The sequence below is a fragment of the Coregonus lavaretus genome (assembly GCF_964263955.1).
Source record: "Coregonus lavaretus genome assembly, chromosome: 34".
In the NCBI taxonomy this organism is placed as follows: Eukaryota; Metazoa; Chordata; class Actinopteri; order Salmoniformes; family Salmonidae; genus Coregonus; species Coregonus lavaretus.
The window spans coordinates 5761515-5775832 of NC_140021.1; the positions used below are offsets into that span (position 1 = coordinate 5761515).

The 14318-nt window shown below is 46.7% G+C and overlaps 1 protein-coding gene across 2 annotated transcripts; it reads left to right on the forward strand.

Annotated features, from left to right (window-relative positions):
- The first annotated feature begins 1784 nt into the window (after positions 1–1784).
- LOC311108932 (inositol monophosphatase 2-like) lies at positions 1785–12496 on the forward strand. Of its 2 annotated transcripts, XM_084151706.1 has the most exons (9): positions 1785–1893; positions 2002–2415; positions 7446–7579; positions 8355–8459; positions 8635–8680; positions 8766–8874; positions 10179–10287; positions 10767–10918; positions 11848–12496. In XM_084151706.1, the coding sequence occupies exons 2-9, from the start codon at positions 2338–2340 to the stop codon at positions 11976–11978; spliced, it is 864 nt and encodes a 287-aa protein (XP_084007832.1). In that variant the 5' UTR covers positions 1785–1893; positions 2002–2337; the 3' UTR covers positions 11979–12496. The 2 variants fall into 2 exon arrangements, with proteins under 2 accessions (XP_084007832.1, XP_084007833.1); XM_084151707.1 differs by having other exon boundaries at positions 1794–2415.
- The last annotated feature ends 1822 nt before the right edge of the window (positions 12497–14318 follow it).

A 14318-nucleotide genomic window follows, 5' to 3' on the forward strand; every position in this document is an offset into this window, starting at 1 on the left:
TAAGGAGGTGCCGTTCCCCTCACAGCTCCGTAGGCAAGCACCATGGTTTTGTAGTAGATGCGAGCTTCAACTGGAAGCCAATGGAGTGTGCGGAGGAGCGGGGTGACATGAGAGAACTTGGGAAGGTTGAACACCAGACGGGCTGCAGCGTTCTGGATAAATTGTAGGGGTTTAATGGCACAGGCAGGGAGCCCAGCCAACAGCGAGTTGCAGTAATCCAGATGGGAGATGACAAGTGCCTGGATTAGGACCTGTGCCGCTTTCTGTATAAGGTAGGGTCGTACTCTGCGAATGTTGTAGAGCATGAACCTGCAGGATTGGGTCACCGCTTTGATGTTAGCGGAGAACGACAGGGTGTTGTCCAGGGTCACGCCAAGGTTCTTTGCACTCTGGGAGGAGGACACAATGGAGTTGTCAACCGTGATGGCAAGATCATGGAGCGGGCAGTCCTTCCCCAGGAGGAAGAGCAGCTCCGTCTTGCAGAGGTTCAGCTTGAGGTGGTGATCCGACATCCACACTGATATGTCTGCCAGACATGCGGAGATGCGATTCGCCACCTGGTTATCAGAAGGGGGAAAGGAGAAAATTAATTGTGTGTCGTCTGTGTAGCAATGATAGGAGAGACCATGTGAGGATATGACAGAGCCAAGTGGTGGAGTGGTGTATAGAGAGAATAGGAGAGGGCCTAGAACTGAGCCCTGGGGGACACCAGTGGTGAGAGCACGTGGTGCGGAGACAGATTCACGCCACCTGGTAGGAGCGACCTGTCAGGTAGGACGCAATCCAAGAGTGAGCAGCGTTGGAGATGCCCAACTCGTAGAGGGTGGAGAGGAGGATCTGATGGTTCACAGTATCAAAGGCAGCAGATAGGTCTAGAAGGATAAGAGCAGAGGAGAGAGAGTTAGCTTTAGCAGTGCGGAGAGCCTCCGTGACACAGAGAAGAGCAGTCTCAGTTGAATGACCAGTCTTGAAACCTGACTGGTTTGGATCAAGAAGGTCATTCTGAGAGACTGCACGCTCAAGAGTAAATGACTGAAATTACTCTCTAAATCTCTCTCTGGCTATAAAACACACACACACACACACACACACACACACACACACAAACACACACAATCGCCCAGTCCTTTCTTAAATCTTTATCACTAGCCAGCAATAGATTAGGATTATGGAGAGAAGAGTTTATAAGGGTGCGCACCCTTATAATCTCCTTCTCTAGGAATTGACAGACCCTATTCGAGTAGGATTTCATTAATCGGGAGCTTGCCAGATGTTTTTTCCTTCCCATTAGGAATATAATTCAATAGGCTATCAGCCTATTGTCGTTTCAAAACCGTCATCATTAAGACTTGTCATAAGCATGTAGGCTATGATCCTTATCTGTTTTTATCATTTTAGAATGCTCCAGACTAAATTAAAAGCTTATATATAGCGAGATGTATAGGGCTATTATAAGCCTAATAATAATATATTATAAAGGCGCATCATGCTTATAATAAGCAATAAGGCATTATACCTGCAGGCTTTAAGTAGTGTTATTAAAAGGGTAAGCTTATTCAAATCATGTCAAACTTTATTCATAAACTGACAACAAAGATAAAGACTAAATATGTTTGAGACCTCACTTTGATCTTCAAGCACAGATTTAATGCAGTCTACTAGGCAACATTTCGATACATTGGTGGTCGTGGATAAAATGTTATCCATCCGTGACAGCACGCCAGACATCATCACGTGGTGCAGTGTTAATTCTGTTTAGCCTACTCGCCGCGGCATTTTTTTTCATCATCACTGGATACGAATGCGTCGGAAGTCCTCGTCTGTGTTTACCTACAAGACATTTCATTCTACGTGCCTTATGCTGTAGGAGACCGTAACTTAGGCTAACTGACTGTGAGTAAAATACAATGTTGTTTATTCAAGAGTTTTCCTCGCCAAATATTATTTATAGGCTACAGGTTGACAATGGCGACCAATAACATGGAGTTTGCTTTCATCTAGTTCCAGGTTCCAGATTGGTCATGTCTCGTCGACGTTGACGGGACTAGAGATTCGTTTTGCCCCTATCAAGGTCCTTCGAATCCAACGTAGAATCGTACATTATTTACAAACGTTGTTGTTATCGAAGTCCACTCAATAGCAAGGCAGTAGAGAAGAGAGCACCCGTCTGCATCGCGGAGGTGGACACCGGCCATAACGGGACCGTACCGGAGACATACACCGCAGATTCGGAACTGTGCCGCAAGCCACATAATAGGTTATAATTTGCTGACTCTTGGATGCCTGGAATAACCTACCGTAAACGGCAAAAAAATAGCCCCTGCTCCTCATTATAAAATGACAACCTCGGACAGTGACAAGTGCTGGCGGGAGTGCATGGATGTTGCTGTAGAAGTTGCATTTAGAGTTGGTAAGGTAAGTCAAGTGTTACTTGGTTCCACCCCCTCCAGGTGTGTGCTATATGTTACTTGGTTCCACCCCCTCCAGGTGTGCATTATATGTTACTTGGTCCCGCCCCCTCCAGGTGTGTGCTATATGTTACTTGGTCCCGCCCCCTCCAGGTGTGTGCTATATGTTACTTGGTCCCGCCCCCTCCAGGTATGCATTATATGTTACTTGGTCCCGCCCCCTCCAGATGTGCATTATATGTTACTTGGTCCCGCCCCCTCCAGGTGTGTGCTGTATGTTACTTGGTTCCACCCCCTCCAGGTGTGTGCTATATGTTACTTGGTCCCGCCCCCTCCAGGTGTGTGCTATATGTTACTTTGTCCCGCCCCCTCCAGGTATGCATTATATGTTACTTGGTCCCGCCCCCTCCAGATGTGCATTATATGTTACTTGGTCCCGCCCCCTCCAGGTGTGCATTATATGTTACTTGGTCCCGCCCCCTCCAGGTGTGTGCTGTATGTTACTTTGTTCCACCCCCTCCAGGTGTGTGCTATATGTTACTTGGTTCCACCCCCTCCAGGTGTGTGCTATATGTTATTTGGTCCCGCCCCCTCCAGGTGTGTGCTATATGTTACTTGGTCCCGCCCCCTCCAGGTGTGCATTATATGTTACTTGGTCCCGCCCCCTCCAGGTGTGTGCTATATGTTACTTGGTTCCACCCCCTCCAGGTGTGTGCTATATGTTACTTGGTTCCACCCCCTCCAGGTGTGTGCTATATGTTACTTGGTTCCACCCCCTCCAGGTGTGTGCTATATGTTACTTGGTTCCGCCCCCTCCAGGTGTGTGCTATATGTTACTTTGTTCCGCCCCCTCCAGGTGTGTGCTATATGTTACTTGGTTCCACCCCCTCCAGGTGTGTGCTATATGTTACTTGGTTCCGCCCCCTCCAGGTGTGTGCTATATGTTACTTGGTCCCGTCCCCTCCAGGTGTGTGCTATATGTTACTTGGTTCCACCCCCTCCAGGTGTGTGCTATATGTTACTTGGTCCCGTCCCCTCCAGGTGTGTGCTATATGTTACTTGGTTCCGCCCCCTCCAGGTGTGTGCTATATGTTACTTGGTCCCGCCCCCTCCAGGTGTGTGCTATATGTTACTTGGTTCCACCCCCTCCACGTGTGTGCTATATGTTACTTGGTTCCACCCCCTCCAGGTGTGTGCTATATGTTACTTGGTTCCGCCCCCTCCAGGTGTGTGCTATATGTTACTTGGTTCCGCCCCCTCCAGGTGTGTGCTATATGTTACTTGGTTCCGCCCCCTCCAGGTGTGTGCTATATGTTACTTGGTTCCGCCCCCTCCAGGTGTGTGCTATATGTTACTTGGTCCCGCCCCCTCCAGGTGTGTGCTATATGTTACTTGGTTCCACCCCCTCCAGGTGTGTGCTATATGTTACTTGGTTCCACCCCCTCCAGGTGTGTGCTATATGTTACTTGGTTCCGCCCCCTCCAGGTGTGTGCTATATGTTACTTGGTTCCACCCCCTCCAGGTGTGTGCTATATGTTACTTGGTCCCGCCCCCTCCAGGTGTGTGCTATATGTAACTTGGTCCCGCCCCCTCCAGGTGTGTGCTATATGTTACTTGGTTCCGCCCCCTCCAGGTGTGTGCTATATGTTACTTGGTCCCGCCCCCTCCAGGTGTGTGCTATATGTTACTTGGTTCCACCCCCTCCAGGTGTGTGCTATATGTTACTTGGTTCCGCCCCCTCCAGGTGTGTGCTATATGTTACTTGGTTCCACCCCCTCCAGGTGTGTGCTATATGTTACTTGGTTCCACCCCCTCCAGGTGTGCATTATATGTTACTTGGTCCCGCCCCCTCCAGGTGTGTGCTATATGTTACTTGGTCCCGCCCCCTCCAGGTGTGTGCTATATTTTACTTGGTTCCGCCCCCTCCAGGTGTGTGCTATATGTTACTTGGTCCCGTCCCCTCCAGGTGTGTGCTATATGTTACTTGGTTCCGCCCCCTCCAGGTATGCATTATATGTTACTTGGTCCCGCCCCCTCCAGGTGTGTGCTATATGTTACTTGGTTCCACCCCCTCCAGGTGTGCATTATATGTTACTTGGTCCCGCCCCCTCCAGGTGTGTGCTATATGTTACTTGGTTCCACCCCCTCCAGGTATGCATTATATGTTACTTGGTCCCGCCCCCTCCAGGTGTGTGCTATATGTTACTTGGTTCCACCCCCTCCAGGTGTGCATTATATGTTACTTGGTCCCGCCCCCTCCAGGTGTGTGCTATATGTTACTTGGTCTCGCCCCCTCCAGGTGTGTGCTATATGTTACTTGGTTCCACCCCCTCCAGGTGTGTGCTATATGTTACTTGGTCCCGCCCCCTCCAGGTGTGTGCTATATGTAACTTGGTCCCGCCCCCTCCAGGTGTGTGCTATATGTTACTTGGTTCCACCCCCTCCAGGTGTGTGCTATATGTTACTTGGTCCCGCCCCCTCCAGGTATGCATTATATGTTACTTGGTCCCGCCCCCTCCAGGTGTGTGCTATATGTTACTTGGTCCCGCCCCCTCCAGGTGTGTGCTATATGTTACTTGGTCCCGCCCCCTCCAGGTATGCATTATATGTTACTTGGTCCCGCCCCCTCCAGGTGTGTGCTATATGTTACTTGGTCCCGTCCCCTCCAGGTGTGTGCTATATGTTACTTGGTTCCACCCCTTCCAGGTGTGTGCTATATGTTACTTGGTCCCGCCCCCTCCAGGTATGCATTATATGTTACTTGGTCCCGCCCCCTCCAGGTGTGCATTATATGTTACTTGGTCCCGCCCCCTCCAGGTGTGTGCTATATGTTACTTGGTCCCGCCCCCTCCAGGTGTGTGCTATATGTTACTTGGTTCCACCCCCTCCAGGTGTGTGCTATATGTTACTTGGTCCCGCCCCCTCCAGGTGTGTGCTATATGTTACTTGGTTCCGCCCCCTCCAGGTGTGTGCTATATGTTACTTGGTCCCGCCCCCTCCAGGTGTGTGCTATATGTTACTTGGTTCCACCCCCTCCAGGTGTGTGCTATATGTTACTTGGTCCCGCCCCCTCCAGGTGTGTGCTATATGTTACTTGGTCCCGCACCCTCCAGGTGTGTGCTATATGTTACTTGGTCCCGCACCCTCCAGGTGTGTGCTATATGTTACTTGGTCCCGCCCCCTCCAGGTGTGTGCTATATGTTACTTGGTTCCGCCCCCTCCAGGTATGCATTATATGTTACTTCGTCCCACCCCCTCCAGGTGTGTGCTATATGTTACTTGGTTCCGCCCCCTCCAGGTATGCTTTATATGTTACTTGGTCCCGCCCCCTCCAGGTGTGTGCTATATGTTACTTGGTCCCGCCCCCTCCAGGTGTGTGCTATATGTTACTTTGTTCCACCCCCTCCAGGTGTGTGCTATATGTTACTTGGTCCCGCCCCCTCCAGGTGTGTGCTATATGTTACTTGGTTCCGCCCCCTCCAGGTGTGTGCTATATGTTATTTGGTCCCGCCCCCTCCAGGTGTGTGCTATATGTTACTTGGTTCCACCCCCTCCAGGTGTGTGCTATATGTTACTTGGTCCCACCCCCTCCAGGTGTGTGCTATATGTTACTTGGTTCCACCCCCTCCAGGTGTGTGCTATATGTTACTTGGTTCCACCCCCTCCAGGTGTGTGCTATATGTTACTTGGTCCCGCCCCCTCCAGGTGTCTGCTATATGTTACTTGGTCCCGCCCCCTCCAGGTGTGTGCTATATGTTACTTGGTCCCGCCCCCTCCAGGTATGCATTATATGTTACTTGGTCCCGCCCCCTCCAGGTGTGCATTATATGTTACTTGGTCCCGCCCCCTCCAGGTGTGTGCTATATGTTACTTGGTCCCGCCCCCTCCAGGTGTGTGCTATATGTTACTTGGTTCCACCCCCTCCAGGTGTGTGCTATATGTTACTTGGTTCCGCCCCCTCCAGGTGTGTGCTATATGTTACTTGGTCCCGCCCCCTCCAGGTGTGTGCTATATGTTACTTGGTCCCGCCCCCTCCAGGTGTGTGCTATATGTTACTTGGTTCCACCCCCTCCAGGTGTGTGCTATATGTTACTTGGTCCCGCCCCCTCCAGGTGTGCATTATATGTTACTTGGTCCCGCCCCCTCCAGGTGTGCATTATATGTTACTTGGTCCCGCCCCCTCCAGGTGTGTGCTATATGTTACTTGGTCCCGTCCCCTCCAGGTGTGCATTATATGTTACTTGGTCCCGCCCCCTCCAGGTGTGCATTATATGTTACTTGGTCCCGCCCCCTCCAGGTGTGTGCTATATGTTACTTGGTCCCGCCCCCTCCAGGTGTGTGCTATATGTTACTTTGTTCCACCCCCTCCAGGTGTGTGCTATATGTTACTTGGTCCCGCCCCCTCCAGGTGTGTGCTATATGTTACTTGGTTCCGCCCCCTCCAGGTGTGTGCTATATGTTATTTGGTCCTGCCCCCTCCAGGTGTGTGCTATATGTTACTTGGTCCCGCCCCCTCCAGGTGTGCATTATATGTTACTTGGTCCCACCCCCTCCAGGTGTGCATTATATGTTACTTGGTCCCACCCCCTCCAGGTGTGCATTATATGTTACTTGGTCCCGCCCCCTCCAGGTGTGTGCTATATGTTACTTGGTCCCGCCCCCTCCAGGTGTGTGCTATATGTTACTTGGTCCCACCCCCTCCAGGTGTGCATTATATGTTACTTGGTCCCACCCCCTCCAGGTGTGCATTATATGTTACTTGGTCCCGCCCCCTCCAGGTGTGTGCTATATGTTACTTGGTCCCGCCCCCTCCAGGTGTGTGCTATATGTTACTTGGTCCCGCCCCCTCCAGGTGTGTGCTATATGTTACTTGGTCCCACCCCCTCCAGGTGTGCATTATATGTTACTTGGTCTCGCCCCCTCCAGGTGTGTGCTATATGTTACTTGGTCCCACCCCCTCCAGGTGTGCATTATATGTTACTTGGTCCCGCCCCCTCCAGGTGTGTGCTATATGTTACTTGGTCCCGCCCCCTCCAGGTAGTGCAGGAGGCGGTGAAGCACGAGAAGAACGTGAGTACCAAGAGCACGCCAACCGACCTGGTAACGGAGGCCGACCAGCAGGTGGAGGAGCTCATCATCTCCACCCTCAGGGACAAGTTCCCCTCGCACAGGTACGCAATGGGATCTTCCAATGGTATCTCCTCAACACAGTGGGGTTACATTTTGGCTCCCAACTAGCCCCTGCCCTCTGCCACAGGTGTCAAACTCATTCTACGGAGGAGTGTGTGCGGGTTTTCACTCCTCCCTTGTACTTCAAATCAAATCAAAATACAATTTTATTGGTCACATGTGCCGAATACAACAGGTGCAGACATTACAGTGAAATGCTTACTTACAGCCCTTAACCAACAGTGCATTTATTTTTAACAAAAAAAGTAAAAATAAAACAACAACAAAAAAAGTGTTGAGAAAAAAAGAGCAGAAGTAAAATAAAATAACAGTAGGGAGGCTATATATACTTGATTGATGAATTAAGGTCACTAATAAGTAAGGAACTGCCCTCAACTGGTTTTCTAGGTCTTAATTGAAAGGACACTAGGCCAGCGTTTCCCAAACTCTGTTCTGGGGACCCCAAGTGGTACGCGTTTTGGTTTTTGCCCGAAGCATTACACAGCTGATTCAAATAATCAAAGCTTGATGATTAGTTGAATCAGCTGTGTAGTGCTTCGGCAAAAACCAAAACGCGTACCACTTGGGGTCCCCAGGACACAGTTCGGGAAACCCTGCACTAGGCCTTCCATGTAATGAGTTTGACACGTCTGCGCTAGGCCCTCTGCGTTTACACAGCTGAAAGACCTCTTTAGGCCTCTAATCAAGACACTGCTGAGTGTCAGGGAATGATGCACGCATGGCATTCACACGCTGTATTTGGTGAACTTGTGACAGGTTCATCGGAGAGGAGTCGTCTGCAGCCGGGGAGAAATGCATCCTCACAGACAGCCCCTCCTGGATCATAGACCCTATCGATGGCACCTGTAACTTTGTTCACAGGTACCATGACAGTTTCCAACAGCAATATCTACGACAGCCATTTCCTCAGATTAGGGATTTGGAACTATACATGTTGAAATAAACATAGTAAATAAAGAAAATATTTATACTCTGTTATCGATAGAATAGCATCACCAAAGATTTAGGCTATTGATGATGTACTTGATTTTCTCAGTTTCCCCATGGTTGCAGTTAGCATTGGTTTTGCTGTGAAGAAAGAGGTAAGCATGAGAAGTGTGGGTGAACAGAATTGACCAAGTAAAAAATATTACTATTAAAAGGGTATTAATTTGTATTCTAATGTAGCTTGAGTTTGGAGTGATATACCATTGCTTCGATGGAACATTATACACAGCAAGAAAAGGCCACGGGGCATTTTGCAATGGTGTAAGGATCCAAGTATCAAAGGAAAAAGGTAAGTCAACTTCTCCTTACCGCTTTGTGTGATGCACCCACATGTTCATAGTGGATTGTTTTTTTTTTTTTTTCACCTTTATTTAACCAGGTAAACCAGTTGAGAACAAGTTCTCATTTACAACTGCGACCTGGCCAAGATAAAGCAAAGCAGTGCGATAAAAACAACAACACAGAGTTACATATGGGGTAAAACAAAACAAAGTCAAAAATACAACAGAAATACATATAATATACAGTGTGCAAATTTAGCAAGTTATGGAGGTAAGGCAATAAAATAGGCTATAGTGCAAAATAATTACAATTACTATTAACACTGGAATGATAGATGTGCAAGAGATGATGTGGAAATAGAGATACTGGGGTACAAATGAGCAAAATAAATAACAATATAGGGATGAGGTAGTTGGGCGGGCTAATTTCAGATGGGCTGTGTACAGGTGCAGTGATCGGTAAGGTGCTCTGACAACTGATGCTTAAAGTTTGTGAGGGAGATAAGTGTCTCCAGCTTCAGAGATTTTTGCAATTTGTTCCAGTCATTGGCAGCAGAGAACTGGAAGGAATTGCGGCCAAAGGAGGTGTTGGCTTTGGGGATGACCAGTGAGATATACCCGCTGGAGCGCAGACTACGGGTGGGTGTTGCTATGGTGACCAATGAGCTAAGATAAGGCGGGGATTTGCCTAGCAGTGATTTATAGATGGCCTGGAGCCAGTGGGTTTGGCGACGAATATGTAGTGAGGACCAGCCAACAAGAGCGTACAGGTCACAGTGGTGGGTATTATATGGGGCTTTGGAGACAAAACGGATGGCACTGTGATAGACAACATCCAATTTGCTGAGTAGAGTGTTGGAGGCTATTTTGTAAATGACATCGCCGAAGTCAAGGATCGGTAGGATAGTCACTCCAGTCACCTGTCAATTGTAATGCCATATGTTAAACTAGGGGTCGGCAACCCTGTTCCTGGAGTGCCACAGGTACTGCATGATTTTGTTCCAACTAGGCACAACACCTGACCAACTGAGCTAATGGATCAGTTCAGTGATTAACTAAATGTAACACACCTGGCCTTCCAGGTCGGTTAAATCAAAAACATGAACCTCAGGACCAGGCTCGCCTACCCCTGTGTTAAAGTAACAAGGGAAGCAGCTGAAACAAGCAATTGTACCATGCAGCATTATCAAATGTTAGCTTGATTGATTTAAGTTATCGATTTGAGAATCTTTTTTATTTTTTTGGTTTACTAAAATGTTCTGTATCCATTATCCTAATCTGAAGCTGTTTTTCTATTCCCAACGACTGATAGATGTCTCCAAGGCGCTCATTTTGACCGAGATCGGAGCCAAGCGGGACCCAGCAACACTCAACATCTTCTCAGGGAACATCATGAAGTTACTGAGTGCACCAGCTCATGGGTACCCACTGACTGTTTCAGTGGTCATTCTGGGTCATGTTCATTAGGCACCAAACGGAAGAAAACAGACTAAAACAGGGTTGCAAAACATTATCAACTGTTTTTCTGTTGTGTTACCTGATGAACATGACCCGGGTCTAATGGGCCTCATATCAGGGTCTAGTCTGTACCTTTACGATCCAATGGCAATACAGTGATGTATTTTGGCCTTAGACTTTCCTTGAATAGCCTGGTCCCAGGTCTGTTTGGGCTTTGTCTTCAATGCATATGTGGCCATTGTCATGCCAAACATGACTATAGAGCATAAACAGATCTGGGACCAGGGGCCGTATATCTCAAACGTCTCGGAGTGGGAGTGCTGGTTTAGGATCAGTTTTGCCTTTTTTGGATCACAATGAATAAGATGACATGGATAGGGGGGGATCTGACCCTAGATCAGCACTCTTACTCTGAGACACTTGGCTACTCCGTGTGTTCCAGGGTGAGGATCATCGGCAGCTCCACCCTGGCCCTGTGTCTGATAGCCACGGGCGCGGCTGAGGCCTATTACCAGTACGGCCTGCACTGCTGGGACATCGCCGCTGCCGCTGTCATCATCCGAGAGGCCGGGGGAGTCGTCATAGACACCACAGGTGGGGGTTCTAGAATAGACTACAATACAATAGATTATTTGACTCCCTGTCAATGATGTTTGATAGGGATCGGTTTCACAAACACTCAATGTTTATTTCTATAAGGCTTATCATTTGTACTGTATGTCCCCCTGTATTCTGGTCTCAAACTGAGCTCATCTGAATGGTTGTCCTGGAGGAGGCAGTGATGAGATGGGTATATTAGCTAGAGCTTTCACTTGAGCAAATAACTAATGAGGTCCCACAGAATGCAAAGAACGCATGCTGTTATTATGGAAAAGTCCCTAGGGTATTATTGAATCAGTTCTTATTGGCTGTCATTATTGTGATAGACACGGTAACTTTTAAAAAGAGAATGTACCATTTCTGATATTTCATAGTATAGTTGCTATCTCTTGAGTAATGACGTATGGACTGTGCCCTTCCGAAGCCTATTGTGAGGCTGATCTTGCTATCCGGCTGAAGAAGTGGCTGGCCGTCTGCCTCGTTCATCTCTTCTTCCCAAGGCCCGGGGTGTTGCACAAAAGGACCACTGTTGAGAGACGGAGGGACTGGGCGTGAGGTCGGGATCATGTGGTCAGCTGCTGTGTGCTGCCGTTCAGTCTCTGGCAGTCCCGAGAGAACAAGGGCCCTCTGAGGCCTCGGCCTGCCTTGGCCTGGCCTATCAGCTCCTTCCCTGTAATGTAGGAGAAGACTCCATTTTACCTTTCAACCAGTTCCAACGGTCTAGTAGTGGGCCGCGGTGGTGCCTGAATGGAAATTTGATTGAAATAGTTTTAGATTTGATTTGTTAGTGAGGAGGGTTAGGACTGATTCATGTATTTATAGTTTCATGTATTTATAGTTTGTTTATAGTTGATTTGAATGTGGTTATGAGTGTGTTTTTGATGGATGTTGGAGTTACATAAGATGTGTTTTTTTTGTTCCAGGGGGTCCTCTCGACCTCATGTCCCGAAGAGTGGTCGCTGCAGGAACCCACGAGATGGCCAATTACGTCGTCCAGCAACTGCAGCCTATCAGCTACAAGCGGGACGACAGTGACCCAGGTGTGCAAAAGTAAAAGTCTACCTCCATCTATCCAGTGGATTCTCCTCCGCCTTTTACCTCAAATCATGAAATCCTGCTGCAGAGTATGCAAGCCTGCTCTTTTTTTTCAGAGGAGATTTAGCTAAAATGTCATTTCTCCTTATAATATGGAAATCTTTTTACTGTTTATTGCAAGTATGTAATATACACACGGCCAGTTAATAATTTGACTAGATTTACAGTAGTAATTACATAGATTGTAAGTACTGCTTATTTATTCTTACAGTTGAAACACTGACTAAAGTTTGTCACAATGTTTAACCGTTTTTAAAAACTTTTCTAAATATGGATCCTCATACAAAGGAAAATGGTGGAAAATGTAGACGTGTTTTCAATGACGTAATGAAAATAGATGGAGCAGGTTTGTCTGGAGCTAGATGTTTGGTTTGTAGTGATGGTTGTGGATGGTAAGACTTAAATCACTGCCAAGATTATTTTCAGTGCCGTTGGGCCTAGTTATTCACTATATTAAATGAAATAAACAATTACAGTAATACTTGTTATTCTCTTTGTGTTCTTGCCAGCTGTATTCACCTGTCGTTGTTCGTACATTATTGTTACACACCTTTTCATTTGTTCGTGTTTTTTCAGAAGTATTTTATGGATGTACAGGTAACAGCCAAAATAAGGAACCAGAATTATAAAGTGTCTTAATAGGGCGTTGGGCCACCAAGAGCCAGAACAGCTTCAATGCACCTTGGCATAGATTCTACAAGTGTCTGGAACTCTATTGGAGGGATGTGACACCATTCTTCCACGAGAAATGTCATAATTTGGTGTTTTGTTGATGGTGCAGGAAAACGCTGTCTCAGGCGCCGCTCTAGAATCTTCCATAAGTGTTGTATTGGGTTGAGATCTGGTGACTGAGACGGCCGTGGTGTCTGGTTTTCATGCTCATCAAACCATTCAGTGACCCCCTCATCCCCTGTGGATGAGGGAATTGTCATCCTATGGGGTCATGATATAAAATAATGGCCTATTTTTATACATGACCCTAAGCATGATGGGATGTTAATTGTTTAATTAACTCAGGAACCACACCTGTGTGGAAGCATCTGCTTTCAATATACGTTGTATCCCTCATTTACTCAAGTGTTTCCTTTATTTTGGCAGTTACCTGTACATTCCCATTCATATTCAACATTGTCTAATGAATATTGTGGTTCCTTTTTTTTTGTTGTTGACATCTGTTTTTATTTGATAGAATAGCAATGTGATGTAGCCATCATCATGGGAAAACAGTGAACATTTTTTTTATGGGTATGCCTGTACAAATATGGATATATTCACATACTGTACATGCCCGTTAGCTATACCTAGCCCAATGCTTGTGTTGGTTCTCTTGGTTCTGTTTTTACCATCTTGGTGCATGTGATACCATACCCTTGTTGTGATGGCCATATCTATCTGATTCACTTAACACTCACTTTGCCTCTCACAAGCTGTGTGACATTCATTCCACTATTTTAGATGGTGAAGGAGTGGAAGCATCACTTAGCCATATATGGTTAATGGGTGTAAAAGGCCATATCCTTTTCTAAAAGTAAAATTCGACCATGCTACTAATGACCCCTGTTGTCTTAAACTACATTCCAAGAAAATGTAATTGATAGAGATATGAAAACACTATGTACAACTGGATAGGCCTACTAAAAATATGGTATTCAATAAGTTAATGGTTTATATTTAGGTTAATGTTTTAGAGCATTGGCATTCTATTTATTTTAAAATAATATTGTTTAATGATTTCATGTATTTTACATGTGATAAGGCCACACAGAGGGCCAGAGACTGTAACAGACACCTGTGATAATCTGAAGTACCCAAAAGGGCCACTATATGTCTTGCAATAGATTACACAAATTCTGGTAGTTTACAGGTACATTTCGAAAGTTTCCAGTATATACTCTTCCTTTGCAACCCTATCCAACCAAGCCTTTCATGTTGCACCACTCAAAACCCGACAGATGTCGCTGTTGTATACATGATTGTCATTGCATTCTATTCTTGTATAAAAGCAACTTGGCCTGCTGCTGCGCTAGTTGTTTTAGACTGTGTAACAACAAAGCTAATGCGTTATAACAACCTAAATCCACTCTCCCTCAAACAAATCGTTGCACGAACTGTTTTGTAGCCTATAAATATGTCATAGGTTACTGTTGCTAAGCAGCATTATGTTATGATGATTTATTGCTTGTAGGTGTAGCCTACATATTGGCTACATGTTTTATTTGTTTATGTGTATACCATAAATCAAGTAGCCTACAAAATCATAACCATATGCATATAGGTTATTCATAATATAATCCTCAAC

What these genes read in the sequence shown, in the direction of transcription:
- LOC311108932 (XM_084151706.1), top strand. Translation starts at nt 2,338, where the DNA reads ATGACAACCTCGGACAGTGACAAGTGCTGGCGGGAGTGCATGGATGTT. An exon ending in ACCTGTAACTTTGTTCACAG is followed by an intron (nt 8,460 to 8,634) that starts GTACCATGACAG and finishes TGATTTTCTCAG; the next exon opens with TTTCCCCATGGTTGCAGTTA. An exon ending in GTTTTGCTGTGAAGAAAGAG is followed by an intron (nt 8,681 to 8,765) that starts GTAAGCATGAGA and finishes ATTCTAATGTAG; the next exon opens with CTTGAGTTTGGAGTGATATA.